This window comes from Ranitomeya imitator, chromosome 1, assembly GCF_032444005.1.
Source record: "Ranitomeya imitator isolate aRanImi1 chromosome 1, aRanImi1.pri, whole genome shotgun sequence".
Taxonomy (NCBI): Eukaryota; Metazoa; Chordata; class Amphibia; order Anura; family Dendrobatidae; genus Ranitomeya; species Ranitomeya imitator.
In genome coordinates this window covers 23,334,449-23,362,326 of record NC_091282.1, presented here as the reverse complement: position 1 = coordinate 23,362,326, position 27,878 = coordinate 23,334,449, and the positions used below count along the sequence as shown (strand labels likewise).

Here is a 27,878-nt window from a genome sequence, read left to right as displayed (position 1 = left end):
GGCTCCGCTCCGCGCACATTACACACACGGCTCCGCTCCGCGCACATTACACACACGGCTCCGCACACATTACACACACGGCTCCGCTCCGCACACATTACACACGGCTCCGCTCCGCACACATTACACACACGGCTCCGCTCCGCACACATTACACACACGGCTCCGCACACATTACACACACGGCTCCGCACACATTACACACACGGCTCCGCTCCGCACACATTACACACACGGCTCCGCTCCGCACACATTACACACACGGCTCCGCTCCGCACACATTACACACACGGCTCCGCACACATTACACACACGGCTCCGCTCCGCACACATTACACACACGGCTCCGCTCCGCACACATTACACACACGGCTCCGCTCCGCACACATTACACACACGGCTCCGCTCCGCACACATTACACACACGGCTCCGCTCCGCGCACATTACACACACGGCTCCGCTCCGCACACATTACACACACGGCTCCGCACATATTACACACACGGCTCCGCTCCATCCTTCTCTATGATACTAGACACCATCCAGCACAGCAGAGTCCTGCAGACAGTGAGAGCCTTGGAGCTCCGCCCCTGATCATGTGACTCATCCCCATGTGACTGATCACATGACGGTGACGTCACACAGGTCCTGTCCGCTCTGCAGGTGGAGGTAGGTGCTGTGTCCTGGATGTTCCCTCTTTGTAGCCGCCGTCACCCTGCGCTGTATATGGGGGGAGACAGTGCCGGACCCCGCTGTAGAGATGCACAGATAGTGATAGTGGCTGCAGTTCCCGTCCCGTCCAGCAGTGGAGCTGGTGAGTGCAGAGTGTCCCGTTGTTCCGGTCACTGTCGGGCTGACGCTGGACATGGACGCTCCGCTGTTTGTTGTGTCTCGTGCACTGATCTTGGGCCGCGCGGTGCGAACACTGAGCGGGTGATGGAAGGTTCCGGGTGACGGTCCTGATATTATACATTGGTCGGGGGCTTCTCCATTATTAAAGGGGCGCTGTACCCGCCCTGACTGACACTGCTCCTGTATAGTGTCGGCTGTCAGGACGGAACCAGCGCCGCCCCATGACCGAACCTGAGGGCCACTGGGAGAATAAAGCTCATTAGTGCCTGCAGGGTTCGGCCATCAGCAGGCACCGGGCAGGATGGTAAATATATTATTACTAGATGGTGGCCGGATTCTAACGCATCGGGTATTCTAGAATATGCATGTCCATGTAGTATATTGCACAGCCACGTAGTATATTGCCCTGCCACGTAGTATATTGCCCAGCCACGTAGTATATTGCCCAGCCACGTAGTATATTGCCCAGCCATGTAGTATATTGCCCAGCCACGTAGTATATTGCCCAGCCACGTAGTATATTGCCCAGCCACGTAGTATATTGCCCAGCCACGTAGTATATTGCCCAGCCACGTAGTATATTGCCCAGCCACGTAGTATATTGCCCAGCCACGTAGTATATTGCCCAGCCACGTAGTATATTGCCCAGCCACGTAGTATATTGCCCAGCCACGTAGTATATTGCCCAGCCACGTAGTATATTGCCCTGCCACGTAGTATATTGCCCTGCCACGTAGTATATTGCCCAGCCACGTAGTATATTGCCCAGCCACGTAGTATATTGCCCAGCCACGTAGTATATTGCCCAGCCACGTAGTATATTGCCCAGCCACGTAGTATATTGCCCAGCCACGTAGTATATTGCCCAGTCACGTAGTATATTGCCCAGTCACGTAGTATATTGCCCAGCCACGTAGTATATTGCCCAGTCACTTAGTATATTGTCCAGTCACGTAGTATATTGCCCAGCCACGTAGTATATTGCCCAGCCACGTAGTATATTGCCCAGCCACGTAGTATATTGCCCAGTCACGTATATTGCCCAGTCACGTAGTATATTGCCCAGCCACGTAGTATATTGCCCTGCCACGTAGTATATTGCCCTGCCACGTAGTATATTGCCCAGCCACGTAGTATATTGCCCAGCCACGTAGTATATTGCCCAGCCACGTAGTATATTGCCCAGCCACGTAGTATATTGCCCAGTCACGTAGTATATTGCCCAGCCACGTAGTATATTGCCAACTCACGTAGTATATTGCCCAGCCACGTAGTATATTGCCCAGCCACGTAGTATATTGCCCAGCCACGTAGTATATTGCCCAGTCACGTAGTATATTGCCAACTCACGTAGTATATTGCCCAGCCACGTAGTATATTGCCCTGCCACGTAGTATATTGCCCAGTCACGTAGTATATTGCCCAGCCACGTAGTATATTGCCCAGTCACGTAGTATATTGCCCAGCCACGTAGTATATTGCCCAGTCACGTAGTATATTGCCCAGTCACGTAGTATATTGCCCAGCCACGTAGTATATTGCCCAGCCACGTAGTATATTGCCCAGCCACGTAGTATATTGCCCAGCCACGTAGTATATTGCCCAGCCACGTAGTATATTGCCCAGCCACGTAGTATATTGCCCAGCCACGTAGTATATTGCCCAGCCACGTAGTATATTGTCCAGCCACGTAGTATATTGTCCAGTCACGTAGTATATTGCCCAGCCCACGTAGTATATTGCCCAGCCCACGTAGTATATTGCCCAGCCCACGTAGTATATTGCCCAGCCCACGTAGTATATTGCCCAGCCCACGTAGTATATTGCCCAGCCCACGTACTATATTGCCCAGTCACGTAGTATATTGCCCAGCCACGTAGTATATTGCCCAGCCACGTAGTATGTTGCACAGCGATGGAATATACAGCACAGAGCCATGTAGTATACAGACTTAAAATAAAAAATAAACATATACTCGCCCTCCGTTGAAGTCCTGGCGCCTGTTTGCGGTGCACGCGGCAGCTTCCGGTCCCAGGGTTGGTATGGTCGCAGGACCTGTGATGAGGTCGCGGTCACATGACCGTGACGTCATGGCATATCCTTGTCGCATACCATCCTTGCCACCGGAACCTGCCACTTCCATGGAGCGGTCACCGTAGCTTCACGAGGAGCGGGAAAGGCGCCGGAATGTGAGTATATGATGATTTTTTATTATTATTTTTAACATTAGATCTTTTTACTATTGAGACTGCATAGGCAGCATCAATAGTAAAAAACTTTGTCGCACAGGGTTAATAGCAGCGTTAATGGAGTGCGTTACACCGCGGCATAACGCAGTCCATTAGCGCTGCCATTAACCCTGTGTGAGGGCTGACTGGAGGGGAGTACGGAGCGGGCACTGACTGCGGGGAGGAAGGAGCTGCCATGTTGCCGCCAGACTGCGACCGTCGATGATTGGTCGTGGCAATGGTCGTGGGCGTTTTGCCACGACCAATCAGCAACTTGGATTCCATGACATACAGAGGCCGCGACCAATGAATATCCGGGACAGACAGAAAGACGGAAGTGACCCTTAGACAATTATATAGTAGATAGAATCATAGAATGGTAGAGTTGGAAGGGACCCCCAGAGTCATCGTGTCCAACCCCCTGCTCAATGCAGATGTGACGCCCAGGAGACTGGGGTACCCAGCACCGGACCAATGGGGTCTGTCTCTTGAGGGGGATGTCACGGGTGGCTTGACCCGGTGCTGTGGCCTCAGGCAATGCACAGTGTAAGGGGTATCATGAGGGGACAGGCACTTACTTGATCAGCAGCAGGTTCTCCCAGCGGTGATGATCCCGATCCTGGATAGATGGCTATTGTCCAAATGAAAGACTGAGGCACTGAAACGTTTAACCAGTTTACTTTAACATAAAAGGATTTACAACCAGTCCTGTCACCGGAGTCTGTATGGGAACTCTGAGTTACTTTGACCCTGCCGGGGTCTTCGCCTCTTATTGTGCACAATTTCTGTGTGGCCCTGCTGCTGTATGTGAACTGGCTGCCGGCCCAATCTGTCCCCTCCGGGTCCTGGTTCGACGGGCAACCCGAGTCCTTTTATCGGTTTACCCCCTCCGGGAGTACCGCTGAACTCTGTGTCTGTTGCTGCATCCGACCCTAGTGAAGCTGATATCACCTCACGTTTTTCCGGTTGCTGTATTATATATAATGAATACAGCCACGGATCCGGTATCCGTCTTTGCGCCTGTTCTGGGTAGTGATTAATGCTACCCGGTTCTCACAATGTCCTTTTTCTCTATCCCTCTTCTCCTCAGGCCGGTGATTTAGGCCTGGTAACAGTCACAGGGCTGTTAGAGATTCAACTGTATGACCTCTCACTATCAGCTCCTTAGCCCAACTGCCATTTCTTCTCTCAGACCAGAATGGATCAAGGGGAGTCTCTGGAGCTCCCCCTTCTGGCCGGAGGTGGTAGTGCAGTCTTGCTATTTTAGTATTTGTACTTACTGTCAGTAACTATTTTTGTGGCAAATACCCCTAGGGGTGCCACATTCCCCCTTAGTTAAGAACAGTACTCCGGGACTGTGGGACAATAACATTTTGAAATAACAATTAATATGTACAGAGTCTTAAAAATGAAAAGTTACAAAAACCACTCAAGGAAACAAAAATAGAGTTCTGTAAAAAGTAACTTCAAATGGCGTCCATTAATACAGTTCTATCCTTGAAGGTATTAGGAACGGCACTGTACTTAGTGTCCAGGAATTTAGTTCCATTTTTCCAACGGAGTTATCAATATAAAGTCTAAAGAAAGTTCAAAAAGAGCAAAAAGCAAAGTTCAAAAAGCAGTCTTTCCGGAGCTTTGATTTAGTGCCTCCGGGCTGATAAAAAGTTCAAGAATATGCAATAAGTTCATACAGACAAGTCTCTGTAGGCACTGGGCTTAAACGTTGCAGACTGATAGCAATGACTATACTACATTTTCTGTTTAACTATATACGGCATAACATATATACAATTCACATTGTGAGCTTTATAGTTGGTAATCTGCATACCTGGCCGGTAATTGACCCTGGGTACTACGCTGTGATCTACGTAATAGCGGTGTCTCTTCATGTGGTGTACTACTGTCTACTGCGGATGTAGTATCTGCCCGCTCTGCTAAAGATAATTCCACGACTATGGAGTTGGCAAGTCCACCGTGAATGGGATTACTCTGACCAGGAATCTGTTCTTCCTGGCCTGGAACCTCCTGTAGTACGGGGTCAGCCTCTTCCTGTCTTGGGACTTCTGGTATTGGGTTCGGTGTTGGGTAAAAGGCCACCATGGGAACCACTACTGCACCATGGTATGTTAGTAGGGTTTTGGGAAAGTCTCCTATACAGGTGTGATACACTTCCTCTTCTTTTTCCTTTACTGGTTGAACCTGTATGGGTTGAATAACTTCTGGTTCTGGCTGGACAACGTCTGGCTCTTTCAATGCTTCCGGACATAATTTAAGATTGTCTCTTGACACTAGTACAGATGTTAAGCCTCCGTTTTTGCTAATGAGACACATTTTAGGATTATCCACTCTTGTTGGTAAAACTGTGTAGGGTACGGCTTCCCACTGATTGTCCAGTTTATTGGTTCGACGATTTTTCTTGAGCACTTGGTCACCCGGTCTTAATGGGGTCGCTAGAGCATTCTGGTTGAAAGTTCGCTCTTGTATTTCTCTAGTTTGCTGAAGGCTTCTTTCCACACTCTCTTGCACTTGGCGATACTGCTTTTGCCGTATGATATCCCAATTGGAGTCTTGAACTTCTGCTTCTGGTTTCAGAATTCCCATTTCTAGATCGATTGGTAATTGGCCGGGTCTTGCACGCATAAGGTAAGCTGGGGTGCAGTTGGTGGAGCTCACCGGGACATGATTATACAGATCCACCAAGTCAGGCAATTTCTCTGGCCATTGATTCCTTTCTGTCTCAGGTAAAGTCTTTAGTAGGTCTATTACAATATGGTTCATCTTCTCGCATAAGCCGTTTGTTTGTGGATGATAGGCCGTCGTCCGGATCTTTTTGCAACCATACATATTACAGAATTCTCTGAAGATCTCTGATTCAAAGGCTGTACCTTGGTCGGTGAGAACCTGTTCCGGATATCCATGGGGTCTACAAAAGTACGTTTGGAACGCTTTGGCTGCTGTTTTTGCTGTCAGATCTTTTACGGGTACTACTACCAAGAAACGTGAATAATTGTCCACGATGGTCAAGGCATAGACATAGCCGGACCGGCTTGGTGTCAACTTCACGTGGTCCATGGCTACAAGTTCAAGTGGTTGTTTGGTGATTATGGGCTGCAGTGGTGCTCTTTGGTTCTTTTGATCGTTTCTTCTGAGGTTACACGGGCCACAATTTCTGCACCACTGTTCGATTGATTTTCTCATCCCGACCCAATAAAATCTTTCTCTTAGAAGTACTTCTAACTTTTTCCAACCGAAGTGACCAGCACCATTATGGTAAGCTTCGAGGACCATCTTCACATCTTGTTTAGGCACAATAATCTGCCAAACCAATTCATGTGTTTTCGGATTGGTGTATCTTCTACAGAGCTTCCCTTGATACAGGAACATTTTGCCTCTCTCTTTCCAGAGTTGATGCGTCTCTTCTGGGGCATCCTCATAGGGATATGCACTTTGCTCAGTCAACAGTTCCTTCACCAACTTCACAGTCGGATTGCTGTCTTGGGTGTCAGCCCATCTATGGTGTGCTAACGGATTAAAATTCACCTCTTGTTGTTTCTGATAGGTACTTGACTGATGATGTTTTGCCTTGGGACGATGGAAGGCTGGTAGTTCAATTTCTTCAAGCTCCCCCGTTTCCTCTTCTACATCTCTCAAGTGTGGCATCCGGGATAGGGCATCGGCATTTCCATTCTTGCGACCTGCTCGATACTTGATTATGAAGTTGTAATTAGATAACCGGGCTATCCATCGCTGTTCTAACGCACCTAATTTGGCTGTGTCCAGGTGGGTCAACGGATTGTTGTCAGTATAGACAATAAATTCTGCAGCGGCCAGATAGTGTTTGAAACGTTCAGTCACAGCCCAAACTACTGCCAGTAGTTCCAATTTGAAGGAGCTGTAATTTTCTGAATTTCTTTCAGTAGGCCGGAGCTTTCTACTTGCAAAGGCGATGACTTTCTCCCGACCTTCTTGCTTTTGTGACAGCACCGCTCCTAGTCCCACATTACTGGCATCGGTGTAGAGGATGAAAGGTTTATGGTAATCTGGGTATGCCAGAACCTCTTCTCCGGTTAGTGCCTTCTTTAGTTGTTCAAAGGAGTCTTCCCTTTCGTCGTTCCACTGAAAAGGAGGGTTTCGGTTTGAAGGTTTCTTCGTCTGCCCTACCAAGGCGTCTTGCAAGGGTGCTGCCAACTTGGTAAATCCTTTTATAAATCTGCGATAGTAACCCACCAATCCCAGGAATTGTCTCACTTCTTTTGCGCTGGTAGGTCTTGGCCAATCCCTTATGGCGCTTATTTTCTCGGGATCTGGTGCTACTCCCTCCGAACTCACGATGTGTCCCAGGTACTGTACCTTTGGCTTGAGAAGGTGACATTTGGATGGCTTGACTTTCATGCCATACCTGGATAAGGCTTCGAACACTTCTGCCAGGTCTATTAAGTGTTGTTCGTAAGTCTTTGAGTAGACGATCACATCATCTAGGTACAGGAGGACGGTCTCGAAGTTCTTGTGTCCGAGGCAGCATTCCATCAGCCGCTGGAAGGTACCGGATGCGTTGCAGAGTCCGAACGGCATGCGATTAAATTCACATAGACCCATTGGTGTGGTGAATGCCGTCTTTTCCTTATCTCTCTCAGCCACAGTCACTTGCCAATACCCGCTTGTTAAGTCTAAGGTGGAAAAATAATTAGCAGATTTCAAAGCAGTTAAGGACTCTTCTATCCTAGGCAAGGGGTAGGCGTCTTTATGGGTGATGTTATTAATCTTCCGGTAGTCTACGCACATTCTCATGGTTCCGTCCTTTTTTTTGACAATCACTAGAGGGGCCGCCCAGGGGCTACAGCTGTCTCTTATTACCCCGGCCTGTTTCATTTCCCTCAGCATATCTTTTGCACATTGATAGTGAGCGGGCGGTATGGGTCTATATCTTTCTTTTATTGGGGGATGGTCACCTGTGGGGATTGTGTGTTCTACCCCTTCTATCCGTCCGAAGTCCAATGGGTGTTTACTGAAGACTTGTTCATATTCCGTCACTAGCCTATACACCCCTTGTTTTTGATGGGTAGGTGTTGAATTTATGCCCACGTGTAGCTGTTGGCACCAATCCTCCATTTCTCCATCTGAGCCATTGCCTTCCACCTGACAGGTTGGTTCTAAGGGCTCAATGGTTGTGATGGCATTGTTGTCAACAGTATATAGCTTTGCCACTGTAGCATACCTTGGCAAAGTGACCTCTTCCTCTCCACAGTTCAAAAGTCGTACCGGCACTCGTCCCCGGTGTACCTCGACTATCCCTCGTGCTGTGAGTATAGTGGGCCTGCTGTCGGTGTACACTGGTTCTATTAAGGCTTGATAATCTCGTCCCTTAGTACCAATGGCTGCTCTACACCATACCAGCATTTCTGTTTTTGGTGGGATTACAATAGATGTTGGATCACTTACCCTCACACTGCCGATTTCTCCACCTGCAACTTCTACCTGTTGCCTTAACATCAATACTTTTATTTCCCTCCGGAGAACTCTCTGCTGGCAGGATTGGGCAGTTTCAGCAATTTGCTGTAAGACAGAAATGACTTCGGAAAAGCAGTTCTCTAACACATTCATTCCTATCAATACAGTTGGTTCACAGTTCCGCCGGTCAACATCAACAACAATTATATACTGTTTCTTCAGTTCTACTTTACCAATCTTTATGGTCATCTCCCTGAATCCTAGTTTCGGTACCAACTTACCATTACTGGCCCATATATCTAGTTCAACATCAGAGGGCCCTTTATCAATATCTGCATCAGCCCAGTACCTCTTATAAAGGATATACGGTATAGATGAAATCTGGGAACCTGTGTCCAGCAAAGCGTTGAGGGGAATTCCGTCCAGCACGATAGGGATAATGGGTCGTCCTCCGATGTACCTGTCGTGCCAGGGTGTTGGGCCTTGAAAGTTCATTCCTGCGAAGCGGCCCGCATTCCCAGGGGATTCCCGTTTAAATCACAATCTCGTGCAAAGTGGCCCGGCTGCTGGCAACGGCGGCAAATGGGCTGTCCATCTGGTTGGTAGCGGTCGCGGGGTCGTCCTCTCCATGTCGGGTATCTCCGGGGTCTCATCCATGGAACATCCTCTCTACAGTTTGCCAACTCCATCTTGTGTCCTCTCATCTCCTGCATGGTTTTAGCCATTGAAGCAACAACATCAGCTAAAGAGTCAAGCTTTTGTTGAAGAGCCTCATTAGTACTGGGCCCCAGGGGCTTAGCAATGGCCCCGGACATAGCTGATGTCACTTGCACTCCCTGTTGTTGAGGTGCCTCTGCCATGGGTTGCGCAGGATCCTGATCCCGAGGTGCCTCTGCCAGCTGGAGACGTATAGCGCTCTCCTTTAATTGGGCAAATGTCAATTCAGGGTTCTTAAAAACAAGCATGCTCACATGCCCCCGGTGAGAAGGGGTGTAGAGTCCCTCAATAAATTGATCTCTTAGCAGTTTATCCGCTCCGGTGTTAAAAATGGGTTCAGCCAGTGTAAGTGATTTAAGGGCTTCCTGCAGGTTTAAGGCAAAGTCTCTCACGCCCTCATTAGCTTTTTGTTTGCAACTAAAGAATCGTATTTTAGCTTTGCTGCTGGCCGTGGTTTCAAATGTAGCTTTTAATCCAGCAAATATGCGTTCAACAGTGCCTTTTAGATCAGCTGCCCATGCTGTGACTTCTCGCTTAGCATGGCCACTTAACTGCATCATCAGGAGACTAACACGCTGAACTTCACCCACAGGGAACATGTCAAAATGGGCCAGCATCTTTTCTCTGAAATCGTCAAGGGTATTAGGCTCACCTTCATACATTGGAAGCCACGGGCCACCCGGGGTATATGGCATCAGCACCGGCATGATGGGCGCCGCTCCTTGCACCGCTGCGCTGCCGGACTCTCTATCGACACTCTGTCTTTCAGCTGCATTAGCGTTGCCGAGTGCTGCGGCGTCTCCGTGCTGCGACATACTGTGCCCCCCTTAGTTAATCCGGACCCTTCCGGTCCTCCGCTTCCGTCGGGATAGTGTAGATTCGTTCCGCTGTGCAGCAGGATCGATTTTCCCCTTGCTCTGATGTCAGAGCGCTCAGCTTGGTGCCGCCCACAATGACACGCCCCCTGCTGCTCCCACCCACCGCGCTCTGTAATGGCGGATTCTGAAGTTTTTCAGTTAGACTGGGGCTCAGGTGATGGCGGAGCTCAATTAACAGTCTCGTGCCTAACGGTTATGAAGTGATTACCTCAGGGGATGGCGGCCATCTTTACTCCATTATAACCAATGGGGAAAAGTCACTTTCAATAGTTTTCAATGGGGAATGGATTTTTCTTTAATAAAGTCAATTTTCAAGATTTTTCATCCCACTTTTCACAGTTTTGGGCTCCAATCACGGCACACAATACCCGGTATACGGGCTGGCTAGATCCTGTTCGTGACGCCAATTGTGACGCCCAGGAGACCGGGAAACCCAGCACCGGACCAATGGAGTCTGTCTCTTGAGGGGGATGTCACGGGTGGCTTGACCCGGTGCTGTGGCCTCAGGCAATGCACAGTGTAAGGGGTATCATGAGGGGACAGGCACTTACTTGATCAGCAGCAGGTTCTCCCAGCGGTGACGATCCCGATCCTGGATAGATGGCTATTGTCCAAATGAAAGACTGAGGCACTGAAACGTTTAACCAGTTTACTTTAACATAAAAGGATTTACAACCAGTCCTGTCACCGGAGTCTGTATGGGAACTCTGAGTTACTTTGACCCTGCCGGGGTCTTCGCCTCTTATTGTGCGCAATTTCTGTGTGGCCCTGCTGCTGTATGTGAACTGGCTGCCGGCCCAATCTGTCCCCTCCGGGTCCTGGTTCGACGGGCAACCCGAGTCCTTTTATCGGCTTACCCCCTCCAGGAGTACCGCTGAACTCTGTGTCTGTTGCTGCGTCCGGCCCTAGTGAAGCTGATATCACCTCACGTTTTTCCGGTTGCTGTATTATATATAATGAATACAGCCACGGATCCGGTATCCGTCTTTGCGCCTGTTCTGGGTAGTGATTAATGCTACCCGGTTCTCACAATGTCCTTTTTCTCTATCCCTCTTCTCCTCAGGCCGGTGATTTAGGCCTGGTCACAGTCACAGGGCTGTTAGAGATTCAACTGTATGACCTCTCACTATCAGCTCCTTAGCCCAACTGCCATTTCTTCTCTCAGACCAGAATGGATCAAGGGGAGTCTCTGGAGCTCCCCCTTCTGGCCGGAGGTGGTAGTGCAGTCTTGCTATTTTAGTATTTGTACTTACTGTCAGTAACTATTTTTGTGGCAAATACCCCTAGGGGTGCCACACAGGCCTCACTAAATCATCTCAGACAGATGTCTGTCCGGCCTCTTTGTGAAGACTTCCATTGAAGGAGAACTCACCACTTCTCGTGGTCGCTTGTTCCACTCATTGATCACCATCACTGTTTTTTCTAATATCTAATCTTTGTCTCCTCCCTTTCAGTTTCCTCCCATTGCTTCTAGTCTTTCCTTGTGCAGATGAGAATAATGATGATCCCTCTACACTGTGACAGACCCTCAGATATTTGTAGACAGCTATTAAGTCTCCTCTCAGTCTCCTCTCTTTTTGCAGCTAAACATTCCCAGATCCTTTAATTATTCCTCATAGGACATACTCTGCAGTCTGCTCACCATCCTGGTCGCTCTTCTCTGAACTTGCTCTAGTTTTTTCCTGTCGCCCATGACAGCACCAACAACAGAGGGGATTCGCCCTTCAAGGACAGGAAAGCTTCAAGGTAAAAAAGGGCGGCTCCTCTCTCCGCCTCAGTGGTTTCCTGTCCTTGACAGGGGAACCTTCAGTCGTCGGCAGTAGAAGAAAAGAAGAGAAAAGAGAAGTTCCCAGACTTGGGTTGGTCGGGTGTGGCAGGGCACTGCCGATGGGGTCTCGGCCGTCAGTCATGCGGGAGCCTGCAGCACCATCACTGCATGGTTCTCTAGCAGCCCTACGGCGCGGTCGCGGAGACTGGTCGGAAACCGGAAGTCGCGCTCTGATGACACGGTCAGGACCTTTCGCCCGGAACACTTCCAGGGCAGGTACCAGAAGCTGCAGGAGACACCGGCTGGCAGATCCCCTACAGGCACAGTATTAAAGGGTGGATCGCCAGCCAGGCAGGGGCACTAGTGCAGCTATGGACGCACAGAAGCCTTCTCCACAACAGCAGCATTGGGAGCCAGAGCAGCCACAGCGACCCCTGAAACCAGTCTCACCAGGATGGAAGTTCTGGATGCTCCAACCGACAGCAACGGTCCAAGGATTCAAGGACAAGTCGGCGCAGCTCTGCCAGGATGGAAGATTCCACGGTCCCTAAAGGACACCTTTCGGATGATGTCCTGTCTCCTGTTCCGGTACCCTTCAATTTCCTCTGAGTGGTGAGTGAGCTACGAGAATACCATTTTAATAATGCAGATCTCTCTCCCTCTCTCCTTCTCTATCTGGCCTTTCTGGTAGGATCCCCCTAGAAAGTCTACAGGGAAATCAAAGCACAGAGCATGCGCTCTGTGTGGGCAGAATATGGTTAGTACATGGCCCAAAAATTTATACCAGGTATGCATCAATGACACGGTGGCTACAGAGTCTTCTGACTTCTCTTCCACCTTAAGAACTCTCATCAGAGCTGAGAACTCATTAAAGTCTTAGTCCCTCTCAGGAACACCAAGAAGGGAAGTGTCACCCTCATAGTCTATGGCATTGGATGAAGGGGTTCTGCAGGATACGTCAGAATCATCCATGTCAGAAAGCGACTCGGGCTCAGGTTATTGCTTCCCTCTGGAAGAGGTGGACAATTTAGCTAAAGCTGTGAGGTCCACTTTGGGACTAGTCGACTAGAAGGCCAAAAAATCTATCCCAAGATGTCAAGTTTGGCACCTTGGACAAAAAGAAACAGAGCTTTTCCAATGAATGAGAAATTCCTGGGTCTCATTAGTAAAGAATGGAAGAAGCCGGATAGGAAAGGCCCCCTGCCAGCATCCTTCAAAAGGAAGTACCCCTTTGAGGAAGAGGCCACCGCGTCCTGGAATAAAGCTCCCAAATTGGACGTTGCCATATCCAAGGCCTCAAGAAGTTCATCCCTCCACTTTGAGGACTCGGGGTCGTTAAAAGACCCTCTTGATAGAAAAGTTGACTCCTTCCTTAAAGCAACATGGGACTCATCGGCAGGGGAGCTGAGTCCAGCCATCGCGGTAACCTGCACAGCAAGGTCCCTCATGGTCCGGCTCAGCATATTGGAAGACCAGCTGGGCGGGAATTCGTCCAGGGACTCAATTTTGGCCACGCTCCCAGTAATCGGGTGCATCAGCCTTTTTGGTCTATGTATTAGCCGACTCATTGAGACTGGCCGCAAGATCTGCCACATTATCGAATGCGGGCCGGAGAGCAGTCTGGTTAAAAAGACGTTCAGGCAAAATGGAAGCTATGCTGTCTCCCTTGTGACGGTCAGTACTTATTCGGCTCAGCTTTGGATGACATATTAGAAAAAGCGGCCGATGAGAAGAAAGGGTTCCCGAAACCTCCCTTCTCATCCTTCAGGCAGTCCTTTCAGTGGAAAAGGTACAACTGAAAGAGATCATCCATAGAACATAAGAGGTGGAAGGATAGATCAAAAAAGAGCAAGGAGTTCCTGTTTGGTGCTTCTTCCTGAAGTGATAGAAAGTCCTCCAAATGACTCTCGGCCCCAGGTAGGAGGAAGACTCTCCCTCTTCCATCCAGCCTGGGAGAAAATATCATCCAGTCCTTGGATTCTCAACCTGATGGGGGTAGGGTTGAAGCTGGAGTTCGGGAGACATCCCCCAAACAGGTTCATCATGACGGCCCCACGAGTGTCCAACTCGGAGCAAAAAGCTTTAGAGGCAGAGGTACTGAGCCTCTTAAAGAAAAATGTTCTGCAGGATGTACCAGTAGGAAAAGTGGTAGGCTTTTATTCTCCCCTATTCCTAATAAAGAAGTCGGATGGCTCGTACAGAACGGTTTTTAACTTAAAGGGTCTGAACAAGACATTGAAGATGCCAAAATTCAAGATGGAATCAATAAAGTCGGCAATTCAACTGCTCTTTCCGGGTTGCTATATGACTTCCTAGACCTGAAGGACGCATATTACCACGTGCCAATACATGTAGCATTCCGGAAATATCTGAGTGGCGGTATCAGTAGGGGGCACCAAAAGGCACATCCAGTAGAAGGCCCTTCCGTTTAGCCTGGCAGGACTCTTGCTTGACTCTTGCCAGCAAGAGTGTCGCCTACCAGAACAAAAGAAAGAAATGCTGCTCAATCTTCTTTCCAGATCAATACGAGATCCAGTAATGTCCCTCAGAAGTGCTATGTCCCTCTTAGGCTCCCTAACCTCATGTATCCTGGAAGTGAAGTGGGCCCAGATCCACTCGAGAGATGCAGGGTTTTGTCTTGGAAAGCCAAGTTCTTTGCAGGGGTATCTGGAGGGTACAATGACTATACCTCGGGAGGTTATACATTCGCTCCGCTGGTGGTTGCAGATAAAGTCCCTTCGGGAAGGGGTCCTGTGGTTTCCTCAAGTCACCAGGGTAGTTACCACACACGCCAGTCCTAGGGGGTGCGGAACACATCTGGGCGGCCATCTGGTTCAGGGATCGTGGTCAGCAATAGAGAAGGAAGCCTCCTCATATATGTGGGAACTTCTGGCAGTAAAGAATGTGTTGCAAGTCACTGTGGCATAACTAAATCATCATGGGGGTACATGGTCCAGCTCCCTAATGTATGTTACCAAGCGGATTTTCAGCCTTGCGGAGAGAAACATCCCTTCACTATCTGCACTTCACATCAGGGGAAAGGACACTATAATAGAGATTTTTATTTTTTTTAGCCGCAGACCACTTCTGCAGGGCGAATGGTCCCTCAAGACGGCAATATTCAGGCATCTGGTGGACAAGTGAGGGCAGATGGAAATTTACCTTTTCGCCACTCTCCAGAACAGCAAAATGGAGAGGTTCTGCTCCCTGAAACCAAGAGAGAACCCTAAGGCGGTAGACACCTTTCGGATCAAATGGGACTTTACCCTGGCCTACACCTTCTACCTGGTCGGTCTAATACCAGCAGTTCTCAGGAAGATCAGGCAGGACAGGGCAAGAATAGTGCTCACTGCCCCCTTTTGACCCGAGAGGCCCTGGTTCTTTTGGCTCAGGAACATGTCAGTCACGGAATCGTGGGTCCTTTCAGAGATCCCGGACCTTCTAGCTCAAGGGCCTGTGTTCCATTTTCAGGTGACTGGGCTGCACTTAGCCTGGAACTTGAGAGGTCAGTGCTAGAGGGTGAGGAGTTTTCTGCCAACCTGGTCTCTACCTTGCTTGCTGGTAGGAAGCCAGTCACTACAAAAATTCATGGTAGGACCTGGAAAAAATTCCTGTCATCTACAAGGTGTTCTATGGAAGGAAAGGTGCCCCTAAAATAAATCCTGGAGTTCCTTTAGAAGGAGCAGGAACAGAGCCTGGCGTTTAGTACCTTGAAAGTTCAGGTATCAGCCTTGGGGCTCTGTATAATTACAACCTCGCGGGTAATCGGTGGGTGGTCAGGTTTATTAGGATCAGACCTGTCCCACTGGCCAGGGTCCCTCCATGGGACTTGAACCTGGTCTTGAATGCTGTAACAGAACCCCCCTTTGAGCCTTCAACTGAAGGATCCATAAAACTGGTTATATTAAAAACTATACTCTTAGTAGCCCTGACATCAGCACGGAGAGTAAGCGATATACAGACCCTATCAGGAGACTCTCCCTTTACCATAGTAATGGATGATAGGCAGGGTCAGGTTTTAAAACTACTCTATCTTCCTAAAGTAGTATCTAGGTTCCTTAGGTCACAAGAGATATCGCCATCTTCATTCTGTCCTAACCCAAAAAAATGATGGGGAAAGGAAATTCCATACCCTAGATGTTAGGAGATGCCTTCTTCATTATTTATTGACAACAAAACTTTGGAGGAAGGATAGGGCCCTGTTTTTCTCCTTCCAGGGTTCTAGGAAGGGGATGGGAGTCTCGAAGGGTACCCTATCCAGATGGATAAGGGAAGCTATCGGATTGGCCTATGTAGGTGCAGGAAGACCGGTCCCTGGCAACCTGAAGGCCCACTCTACAAGAGCAGCTACATGGTCATCGCTTTCCACCTTTTATAGCCACTATAGACTGGATCTTTCTGCCTCTTCTGATCTCACGTTTGGTAAGAGGGTTGTACAGACTGTGGTCCCTGCCTAATAGAGTGATTCTCTGTAATTCTCTCCTTGATGCTGTCATGGGTGACAGGAAAGCACGTATATCACTTACAGGTAAAGTGTTTTTACGGAACCCATGACAGCACCCTTATATTCCCTCCCGTTACTAAGCCATTACCTTCCGGTCGGTGGGTTATTGTATATAGTTTACCACCTAAGGTGCGGTTAAGGATAATTTGTATAATTTGTATCCTCTCACGTTCTGTAATCCACTGATGCGGAGAGAGGAACCGCCCTTTTTTTTCTCTAGTAACCCCCTACGACAGCACACCTGGAGGATGTTACCCCTTTCCTAATAGGGACAGGAAATGACAAGAGGTTTAATAACCCCTCCCTCATCCTCCCCTCAGTGTTCTTTCCTGTCCCTACTAGGGATGAAGAGGTCATCCCAGGTGCACTGTGCCGGCAGCAGTCACCGGGGGGAATATGAATAGTTTGGCCGGGCAGCGGGGATCAGACTTTCGTCCATTCCCTGTCGCTGCTCCCGTCTCCTCCGACTCGGGACTCTTCACCGCCGCCATTCCGCGCCTGCGGTTAAGGTCTGGGGCGTTCTTCGGCTGGAGGCCTCTCGGAGCTCTCCAGCCCTTCTCCTCCTCCGCACCGCGCGCGCGTGTGTGGGTACTTCCGGTCTGAAGTCGGCGGCCGGATGTGACGTCAGACGCCGGCCGGCTTCTCTGAAACAGGAAGTTCCTCGTGCGTTCCAGCCAGGAACGCTAGGCAGACAGCGTGGAAGACGTCGGCGTTCTCCCCCACGTACTTCCGGACACCGGAGGAGGAGGTCCTCATCCAGGAGGACAGGTGCTGCGTCTGGTCGCCTATATACTCAGGCCCTGGACAGGAAGACATCGCAGGTAGGACCACTGTGTGGTGAAGACTATGGAGATGTCTGCTTCCTCGCGCTCTGCACCTGCAGAACACAGCACCATCCCGGCCCCAGTGAGTAGTCTGGCCCCGGGTGTCCATTCCCTGATGTGGGTTGTAGTCTTATGATTCCTTCTCCCCTTCCTTTTTAGGGGGACAAGGAACCCACATCAGGAATTAAAACAAAAACTACCCGCAAATGAGCAGTTTGTATGAAGACGCTGTCCTCTTCATTTAAGAAATCATTGTGCAAAGAATGCACAGACAAAATAATCAGAGAGGAACAGCCATCCCTGATAGAAGAGATTAAAACCTTAATCCAGCAGGAGATTAAAACATCTCTGGCCACTCTTTCCCAGCCTACACCATCTCCTAGTGCCCCTCCTGAGGCTAAGAAAAGGAAACTTAATCCACAGGAGGAAGAGCAGGAGGACTCTCAGGGAGAGACGTCGGACGAACCCCCAGAGGAGGGTGAATTATCCCTGGACTCTGAAACTGTCCAGCAAGAGAGATACTACTTCTCTTCATCTGATATAGAAGAACTCCTTACGGCTGTAAGGAAAACTATGGAGGTTGAGGAAGAGAAGACGGCCCAGTCAGTGCAAGAAGAGATGTTTGGAGGACTTCGTTCTAGGAAGCGTCAGGTGTTTCCTATTCACCAAAACATCCGGGATTTAGTTCTGGACGAGTGGGAATCCCCAGAAAAGAAGCTGACTACTCCAGCGGAAATTAAAGACAGATTTCCTGTGGATGCCGAGACAGCGTCATGCTGGTCAGAAGTTCCAAAAGTAGACGTCCAGATTGCCAGAGTAGCCAAAAAGACCACGCTACCATTCGAGGATGCCTCCCAACTGAGAGACCCTATGGAACGTAAGATAGATGGACTACTAAGGAAGTCGTGGGAAACGTCAGCGTCTTTACTGAACATCAATTCAGTATCCACTTGCGTGGCTAGATCGATGCATCGCTGGCTGGGGCAGCTAAAGGAGCACTTGTCCTCAGGTACCCCGAGAGAAGATATTCTAGCCTCCTTGCCTATCTTCCAGAAAGCAACAGGCTTTTTAGCAGATGCTTCCGCAGAATCCGTGAGAGTGACGGCGAGATCATCTGCACTGTCAAACTCGGTAAGGCGTGCACTCTGGCTAAGATCCTGGTCTGGGGATATGACTTCCAAGATGAGGCTGTGTTCTATTCCTTTTAAAGGAAAGTATATGTTTGGACCAGCCTTGGATGATCTTTTGGAGAAGGCTTCAGACAAGAAAAAGACCTTACCAGAACCTAGGAACCCTAGGAAAAGACCCTTCCGCGCTCAGCAGGAGCATACTCCTCAATACAAAGGAAAGGGTAAGACAGGTCGCTGGAGCTTTCCGAAAGGAGGGAAAGACAGGAATCTTTTTCTCTCACAACCCCAAAACCAGGGAAAGCAATGACGCCGTCAGAGTGGGGGGTCGGATTTCGAACTTCCTCCCAGTCTGGCAAGAGATCGGTGTGGATCAGTGGACCTTAAGATTGGTCAAAGAGGGGATGAAAATAGAGTTATTATTTTTTATTATTATTATACATTTTTATAGCGCCATTTATTCCATGGCGCTTTACATGTGAATACGGGGCAAATATAGACAAATACATTAAACATGAGCAGATAACAAGGCACACGAGTACATAAGGAGGGAGGACCCTGCCCGCGAGGGCTCACAGTCTGCAGGGGGTGGGTGAGGATACACTAGGAGAGGGAAGAGCTGGCTGTGCGTTTACATGAGTTTACATCATATCCCCAAAAAAGAATGAAAACGACAACGTTATCAACACCAAAGCTACAGTCCACCCTGATAACTGGGATAGAAGATCTCTTAATCAACAATGTGATCTCCACAGTCCCAAAAGACGAAAGAAACAAGGGCCATTATTCCAGCCTATTTCTGATAAGGAAACCAAACGGAACCCATCGGATGATAATCAATCTGAAACCGCTGAATCAATATGTAACCTACAGAAGATTCAGAATGGAGTCCGTGAGATCGACAGTACCCTTAATAGGGCAAGACTTCGTCATGGCAACCATCGACTTACAGGACGCATATTATCACGTCCCAGTCCATCCAATCTATCGAAAATTTCTAAGGTTTGCAGTCACCAGAGGAGAAGTTATAGACCACTTCCAGTTCAATGTCCTCCCATTCGGACTATCATCAGCTCCAAGGATCTTTACAAAGGTCATGTCCGAGGTGATGGCGTACATCAGAAGTCAGCAGATATGCATAATCTCATACCTCGACGTCCTCTTGGTAGTGGCTCCCACGGTTCCAATTCTACAGGAACATCTTCAAACAACAGTCCAGATCCTGTCATCCCTGGGATGGGTGGTAAACCCCAAAAAATCGGATATGGTTCCGTCCACAACGAAGATCTTTTTAGGGGTCTTATTAGACTCCCACAGCCAAACATCTTTCTTGCCCGAACAAAAACGGTCCCTGCTTACATCAAAGATAAGAATGTTGCGGGACAAGAAGAGAGTATCTCTAAGATGGGCCATGTCGGTTCTAGGTACCATGACATCTTGCATCCAGATGGTGGCATGGGCTCAAGCCCACACCAGGATACTTCAGACACATATTCTATCAAGCTGGGACGGATCCCCAGGTTCTCTAGACAAAAAGATCTGGATACCACCGCATGTAAAATCCTCATTAACATGGTGGCTACAAAAAGAGGACTTAATAAGAGGAGTTCCCTGGTTGCAGGTCCCAGCAGTGACCATAACAGTAGATGCCAGTGGAAAAGGTTGGGGAGCTACGGTAGACCAGCACATATTCCAGGGATTCTGGTCAGCCGAAATAGCACAACAATCCTCGAATTTCAAAGAACTAAAAGCAGTAGAAGAAGTTCTAAAAGCGGCGGTAACTCTTGTACAAAATTCCCACATAAAAATATACTCAGACAACATGACAACAGTTGCCCACCTTCGCCACCAGGGAAGTACAAGACACGAAGATCTAAAAAGAATATCAGCAAGAATATTTTCTTGGGCCGAAGAACATGTTCTCTCTGTATCCGCCCTACACATAAAAGGGGAGATAAACGTACAAGCCGACTTCTTGAGCAGAACAGAGGTCCGTCCAGGAGAATGGAGCCTAAACCCAGAAGTCTTTCAGATTCTAGTCAAAAGATGGGGACAGCCAGAAGTGGACTTGTTTGCGAACAGTCAGAACACAAAGGTAGACCAGTTCTTCTCGCTAGAACCGATGAATCCGGGGTTAGCTGTGGACGCATTGGTCCAGCCATGGACATTCACGCTAGCATACGCTTTCCCGCCATTGCCAGTCCTATCAAAAGTCCTGCAGAAAATAAGGGCAGAAAAACTCAAGGTGATCCTAATAGCTCCACTTTGGCCCAAAAGAGGTTGGTTTGGGGCCCTCATCAGTCTAAAAATAGATGGGCCAATAGCACTTCCACCTGTCAAAGACCTTCTCTACCAGGGGCCAATACTGCATCCAGATCCCGAGAGGCTACACCTAAATGCCTGGCTTCTGAATTCTCAATTCTGAGAACTAGAGGACTATCAAAGAGAGTAATTAAAACATTACAAAAAAGCCGCAAAACAGTTACTAATTCTATCTACCAAAAAATCTGGAAGACTTTCATCACATGGTGTGCTCCTGAACAACCTAACCCAGATAAACCAAACCTAGCCAAGATCCTGGATTTTCTACAAGATGGGCTGGAGAAGGGTCTCAGACCCAGCACCCTCAAGGTACAAGTGGCAGCCTTGAGCTCTTATTTTGACCAGTCTTTAGCTGACCGTAGATGGGTAAGAAGATTCATGATGGCGGCATCCCGCATATCTCCAAGACCCATAAATATAGTTCCATCCTGGGACCTGAATATAGTCCTGAAAGGACTTACACTGCCACCATTTGAACCCTTATCTTCCATAACCATGGATAAACTCGCCTGGAAGACCACCTTCCTGGTAGCCATAACAACAGCCAGAAGAGTGGGTGAACTACAAGCCCTGTCAATCAATGAGCCCTACATGAAGATTCTTCAGGACAGGCTTATCCTGCGATTAGACCCATCCTTTCTCCCAAAGCTCGTCTCCGATTTCCACAAATCGCAGGAGATAATTCTTCCATCATTCTATCAAGAACCAAAGAATGAGGAAGAGGAACATTTCCATACTTTGGATGTTCGAAGAATGGTACTCTATTATCTTCATGCATCAGAAAAGATTAGAAAAGATCAGAATCTGTTTATTCATCTTCTCGGCCAGAATAAGGGGAAGAAAACTTCCAGATCCACAATTGCAAATTGGATCAAAAGAGCAATCCTGGAGGCTTATCAAATTCAAGGCCTTCCACCACCAGAAAAGCTCACAGCCCATTCTACTAGAGCAACAGCTGTCTCCTGGGCCAAGAAAGCCAGTGCTTCCATCGAGCAAATATGCAGAGCGGCTACGTGGTCCTCGGTCCATACGTTCTCCAAACATTACAGGTTTGACCTGATGTCAAAAGAAGACTTAGCCTTCGGAGAAAAAGTCCTTAGTGCTGTAGTCCCTCCCTAAAAATTACTCTTGGGTACTGCTCCAGGTGTGCTGTCGTGGGGGGTTACTAGAGAAAATAGAATTATTCTTACCGTTAATTCGGTTTCTAGTAACCCACCACGACAGCAGGAGTAATCCCTCCCTTTGCTTAATATACGTTCTGAAAAGAATAAATATAATTTGAAGCATTCATTCTCCTGTGGTCCTTTATAATAACACTGAGGGGAGGATGAGGGAGGGGTTATTTAACCTCTTGTCATTTCCTGTCCCTATTAGGAAAGGGGTAACATCCTCCAGGTGTGCTGTCGTGGTGGGTTACTAGAAACCGAATTAACGGTAAGAATAATTCTATTTTTTTCTTGAAGGTTTCTTGTCCTTGAAGAGCGGAGCCCCACTCTCGTTGGTGCGGTCATGGGTTCCGTAAAAACACATTATTGGTAAGTAATATACTTGTTTCAATGTCTTTTTTTAAAATGTGGTGCCCAGAACTGGACACAGTATTCCAGATGAGGCCTGACCGAGGAGGAGTAGAAGGGGATAATGACTTCACGTGATCTAGACTCAATGGTTCTCTTAATACATCCTAGAACTGTTTGCCTTTTTTGCTGCTGCATCACACTGTTGACTCATGTGCAGTCTGTGATCTATTAGTATGCCCAAGTCTTTTTCACACATGCTTTTGCTTGGCCCTATTCCTCCCATTCTTTATATGCTTTTTCATCTTTATGTAGTACTTTGCATTTTTCCGTTAAAAACCATTCTGTTATTTGCTGCCCACTGCTGCAGTTTATTTATATCTTTTTGAATCCTCTCTTCTCTAGTATTAGCTATCCCTCCTAGCTTTGTGTCATCAGCAAATTTTAATCAGTTTACCCTCAATTCCTTCATCTAAATCATTGATAAAAATGTTGAACAATGCAGGGCCCAGGACAAAGCCCTGTGGTACCCAACTTGAGACATTCTTCCAACTGGATGTTCAGCCATTTACAACCACTCTTTGAGTCCGATCACTAAGCCAGTTATTAATCCACCTAACAGTTGCCTTGTCCATTCCATACTTAGTCATTTTTTTCAATAAGGAAAGTATGAGATACTTTCTCAAATGCTTTGCTGAAGTCAAGATATACTAATTAAGTTAGTCTGGCATGACTTATTAGTTACAAACCCTTGCTGACTCTGGTCAATCACTTCATTCTTATCCAGGTACTTACATACATGTTGTTTAATAATTTGTTCAAAGATCATTCCTGGTATAGAAGTCAGACTCACCGGCCTATAGTTCCCTGGGTCCACCTTCTTCCCCTTTTTGAAGATAGGAACAACAATTGCTCTTCTCCAGTCTTCTGGGGTGTCTCTTGTTCTCCTAGAATTTTCAAAGATTATGGAGAGTGGTTCAATAATTTCGTCTGTTATCTCCAAAATAGGAATGTAAAAGTTCAGCCTTCTCAACATCCTTTCTTATCATTTCATCCTGTAAAAATCCTATAGCATCTTTGACTTTTCTTTTACTTTTGGCATATCCCCAAAAATCATTTTTTTTATTGCTTTTGACATCTCTTGCAAGCCTCAATTCATTGTCAGCTTTAGCTAATCTGAGTCGTGCCCTGTAGGTTCTGCAGACAGCATTATATTCTTCTTTAGATATGCCCCCATTTTCCATTTGACAAACATTTCTTTCTTCCTTCTTAGCACGTGTTCAAGTTCTGTGTTAATCCATCCTGGTTTCCTTAAATGCTTCCTATTCTTCCCTCTTTTTGGAATGGTTAATGATTGTACGATTAACAACCAAAGAAAGTATTCAAAGAAAACAGGTACAATTACTTTATTGAATATAAAAACATGATTGTATAGCAAATGAAAAATAAAACCTGTTCACAAGGATGATAAAACAAAATATAGCACAACAGATGTGTGTGTGTGGGGGGGCAGGATATGTCAAATTAATTGGTAATTCATAAGTAACAAACCATTAATAGCAAAAGACACATTTCCAAAAGATTACTGTATATTAATAAGTACCAATAAGATGGCAAAACGCATAGTGCGTTAGATGCAAGATATCGCCTTACGTTAGGATGTAATATATAGATTTATAAATGTAAGGCAAAAAGAATAGGGACTCAAATATACAGCAAGCAATGGAAAAATGAGAATCAGTGGAATAAGTACATCAAAGGTAGATAAGTTTGCATTGGTAACTCTTGGAGTGGTGTGAGTGGGCAGCACTGTGGCATTTTGTTTGGTATCATGCTGCTACAGTGGGGAAAATAAGTATTTAGTCAGCCACCAATTGTGCAAGTTCTCCCACTTAAAAAGATGAGAGAGGCCTGTAATAGACATCATAGGTAGACCACAAATACTTATTTTCCGACATAATTTGCAAAATAAATCTTGCCAAATCTGACAAGGTGATTTTCTGGATTTGTTTTCTCAATTTGACTCTCCTATTTGTGGTCTACCTATGATGTCAATTACAGGCCTCTCATCTTTATAAGTGGGAGAACCTGCACAATTGGTGGCCGACTACTTTTTTCCCCACTGTAGCTTGTATCACTTTCATTGGATTTCCATCTAGGTCTTACTTGCTGTACACAGCCTTATGTCTTTGATCGCACTATGCACTTTTTCAAGTTACCAATACAAACTTATCCCCTATGATGTTCTTACCCCACTGATTCTTATTTTTCATTTGTTGGATAATCATATTTTTTATATTCAATAATAAAGAATTATATATGTGCCAGTCTTCTTTGCATACTTTCTGTGGTTGTGAATATTGGTTATGGTATTCATTGTATGGTTAATGTTTATTTTCTTTTCCATATATCCATATAGTTTATTGATGACTCTATTAACCTGCAGATTAAATACACCTATATTATTTATTCTATCACATAGGCCATAGACTATACATGAATTGCAAAAAAACAAGAAAGAGCAACTTCCTATAAGGCCAGACAAAAATTCAAAAACTTTATTTAGACAATCAAGATAAAGCCAAAATAAAAGTATATACACATTGAAGGGGAAAAAAACACAGATGAGGGAATTGGTGAGTAACCCTGGACCATAAGATAGATATATAAAATTTTTTTTTACATAAACACCATGTACAAAATATCATCAATGATTTCCTGCAGTATCATAGAAAAAGAAGACATGTAGACGTTCAGGTATAGGTACATGCAGTATGCATGTATATCCATATAAATATACACTGCTTAAAAAAATAAAGGGAACACTAAAATCCCACATCCTAGATATCACTGAATGAAATAGTCCTGTTTTAAATCTTTATTCATTACATAGTGGAATGTGTTGAGAACAATAAAACCTAAAAATGATCAACGTAAATCACAACTAATACCCACGGAGGTCTGGAGTTGAAATGATGCTCAAAATCAAAGTGAAAAATCAAATTACAGGCTGATCCAACTTCAGTAGAAATGCCTCAAGAAAAGGAAATGATGCTCAGTAGTGTGTGTGGCCTCTACGTGCCTGTATGACCTCCCTACAATGCCTGCTCATGCTCCTGATGAGGTGGCAGATGAACTCCTGAGGGATCTCCTCCCAGACCTGGACTAAAGCATCCGCCAACTCCTGGACAGTCTGTGGTGCAAAGTGACGTTGGTGGATGGTGTGAGACATGCTGTCCCAGATATGTTCAATCGGATTCAGGTCTGGGAAACGGGCGGGCCAGTTCATAGCTTCAATGCCTTCATCTTGCAGGAACTGTTGACACACTCCAGCCGCATGAGGTCTGGCATTGTCCTGCATTAGGAGGAAACCAGGGCCAACCGCAACAGCATATGGTCTCACAAGGAGTCTGAGGATCTCATCTCGGTACTTAATGGCAGTCAGGCTACCTCTGGCGAGCACATGGAGGGCTGTGCGGACCTCCAAAGAAATCCCACCCCACACCATTACTGACCCACTGCCAAACCGGTCATGCTGAAGGATGTTGCAGGCAGCAGATCGCTCTCCATGGCGTCTCCAGACCCTGTCACGTCTGTCACATGTGCTCAGTGTGAACCTGCTTTCATCTGTGAAGAGCACAAGGCGCCAATGGTGAATTTGCCAATCCTGGTGTTCTGTGGCAAATGTCAAGCGTTCTGCACGGTGTTGGGCTGTGAGCACAACCCTATCTGTTGACATCGGGCACTCAGACCATCCTGATGTAGTCGGTTTCTAACTGTGCAGACACATGCACATTTGTGGCCTGCTGGAGGTCATTTTGCAGGGCTCTGGCAGCGCTCCTCCTGTTCCTCCTTGCACAAAGGCTGAGGTAGCGGTCCTGCTGCTGAGTTGTTACCCTCCTACGGCCCCCTCCACGTCTCCTGGTGTACTGGCCTGTCTCCTGGTAGCGCTTCCAGCTTCTGGACACTACACTGACAGACACAGCAAACCTTCTTGCCACAGCTCGCATTGATGTGCCATCCTGGATGAGCTGCACTACTTGAGCCACTTGTGTGGGTTGTAGAGTCCGTCTCATGCTACCACGAGTGTGAAAGTACAACCAACATTCAAAAGTGACCAAAACAGCCAGAAAGCATTGTTACTGAGATGTGGTCTGTGGTCCCCACCTGCAGAACCACTCCTTTATTGAGGGTGTCTTGATAATTGCCAATAATTTCCATCTGTTGTCTATTCCATTTGCACAACAGCATGTGAAATTGATTGTCAATCAGTGTTGCTTCCTAAGTGGACAGTTTGATTTCACAGAAGTTTGATTTACTTGGAGTTAGATTATGTTGTTTGTGTTCCCTTTATTTTTGGAGCAGTGTATATATAGTACACATGGGCGGTGAAATAAGAACGATAATGTACAACTAAAGCCAATATGGAAATATGCTGGAGAACCGACATCAAGAAAAGAAATACCAACAGTCTGTTATGGTATAGGCATAGCCACATTCAACACCATGTCATGTCTGACATACTGTACATATGCATATCCGGCTAGCAAGACCCATCTTTATAAAGTATCATAAATTAGGGCAGCACGGTGCTCAGTGGTTAGCACTCTGAAAAAAATATATATATACATATATAACGGCATGGTGGCTCAGTGGCTAGCCCTGTACTATAGGGCAGCACGGTGGCTCAGTGGTTAGCACTGTACTATATATAGGACAGCACGGTGGCTCAGTGGGTAGCTTTGTACTACATATAGGGCAGCACAGTGGCTTAGTGGTTAGTACTGTACTATATATAGGGCGACACTGTGGCTTAGTGGTTAGCACTGTACTATATATAGAGCAGCACCGTGTCTCTAGTTAGCACTGTACTATATATAGGGCAGCACCGTGTCTGGTTAGCACTGTACTATATAGGGCAGCTCAGTGGTTAGCACTGTACTATATATAGGGCAGCACAGTGGCTCACTAGTTAGCACTGTACTATATATAGGGCAGCTCAGTGGTTAGCACTGTATTATATATAGGACCGCTCAGTGGTTAGCACTGTACTATATAAAGGACAGCACGATGGCTCCGTGGTTAGCACTGTACTATATGTAGAGCATCACGGTGGCTCAGTGGTTAGCATTGTACTACATAAAGGGCAGCACAGTGGCTAGCACTGTACTATATATAGGGCAGCGTGATGGATCTGTGGTTAGCACTGTACTATAGGGCAGCACGGTGGCTCAGTGGTTAGCATTCTACTATATATATAGAGCAGCACAGAGGCTCAGTGGTTAGCACTGTACTATAGATAGGACAGCACACTGGCTCAGTGGTTAGCACTGTACTATATATAGGGCAGCACAGTAGCTCAGTGGCTAGAACTGTACTATATGTAGGACAACACGATGGCTCCGTGGTAAACACTGTACTATATATAGGGCAGCACGGTGGCACAGTAGTTAGCACTGTACAACATATAGGACAGCACAGTGGCTCAGTGGTTAGCACTGTACTATATATAGGGCAGCACAGTAGCTCAGTGGCTAGCACTGTACTATATGTAGGACAGCACGATGGCTCCGTGGTTAGCACTGTACTATATAGGGCAGCACGGTGACTCAGTGGCTAGCACTGTACTATATGTAGGACAGCACGATGGCTCCGTGGTTAGCACTGTACTATATATAGGGCAGCACGGTGACTC

The 27,878-nt window shown here is 47.1% G+C and overlaps 1 protein-coding gene across 1 annotated transcript in view; it reads left to right on the top strand.

Annotated features, from left to right (window-relative positions):
• Positions 1–646: 646 nt before the first annotated feature.
• Positions 647–27,878, top strand: part of LOC138659000 (zinc finger protein 665-like) — a 37,000-nt gene continuing 9,768 nt past the window's right edge. Inside the window, exon 1 of the mRNA XM_069745875.1 lies at positions 647–815. Coding sequence (XP_069601976.1) covers positions 689–815 — 127 coding nt within the window. The 5' untranslated portion in view covers positions 647–688. The remainder of the gene's footprint in view (positions 816–27,878) is intronic.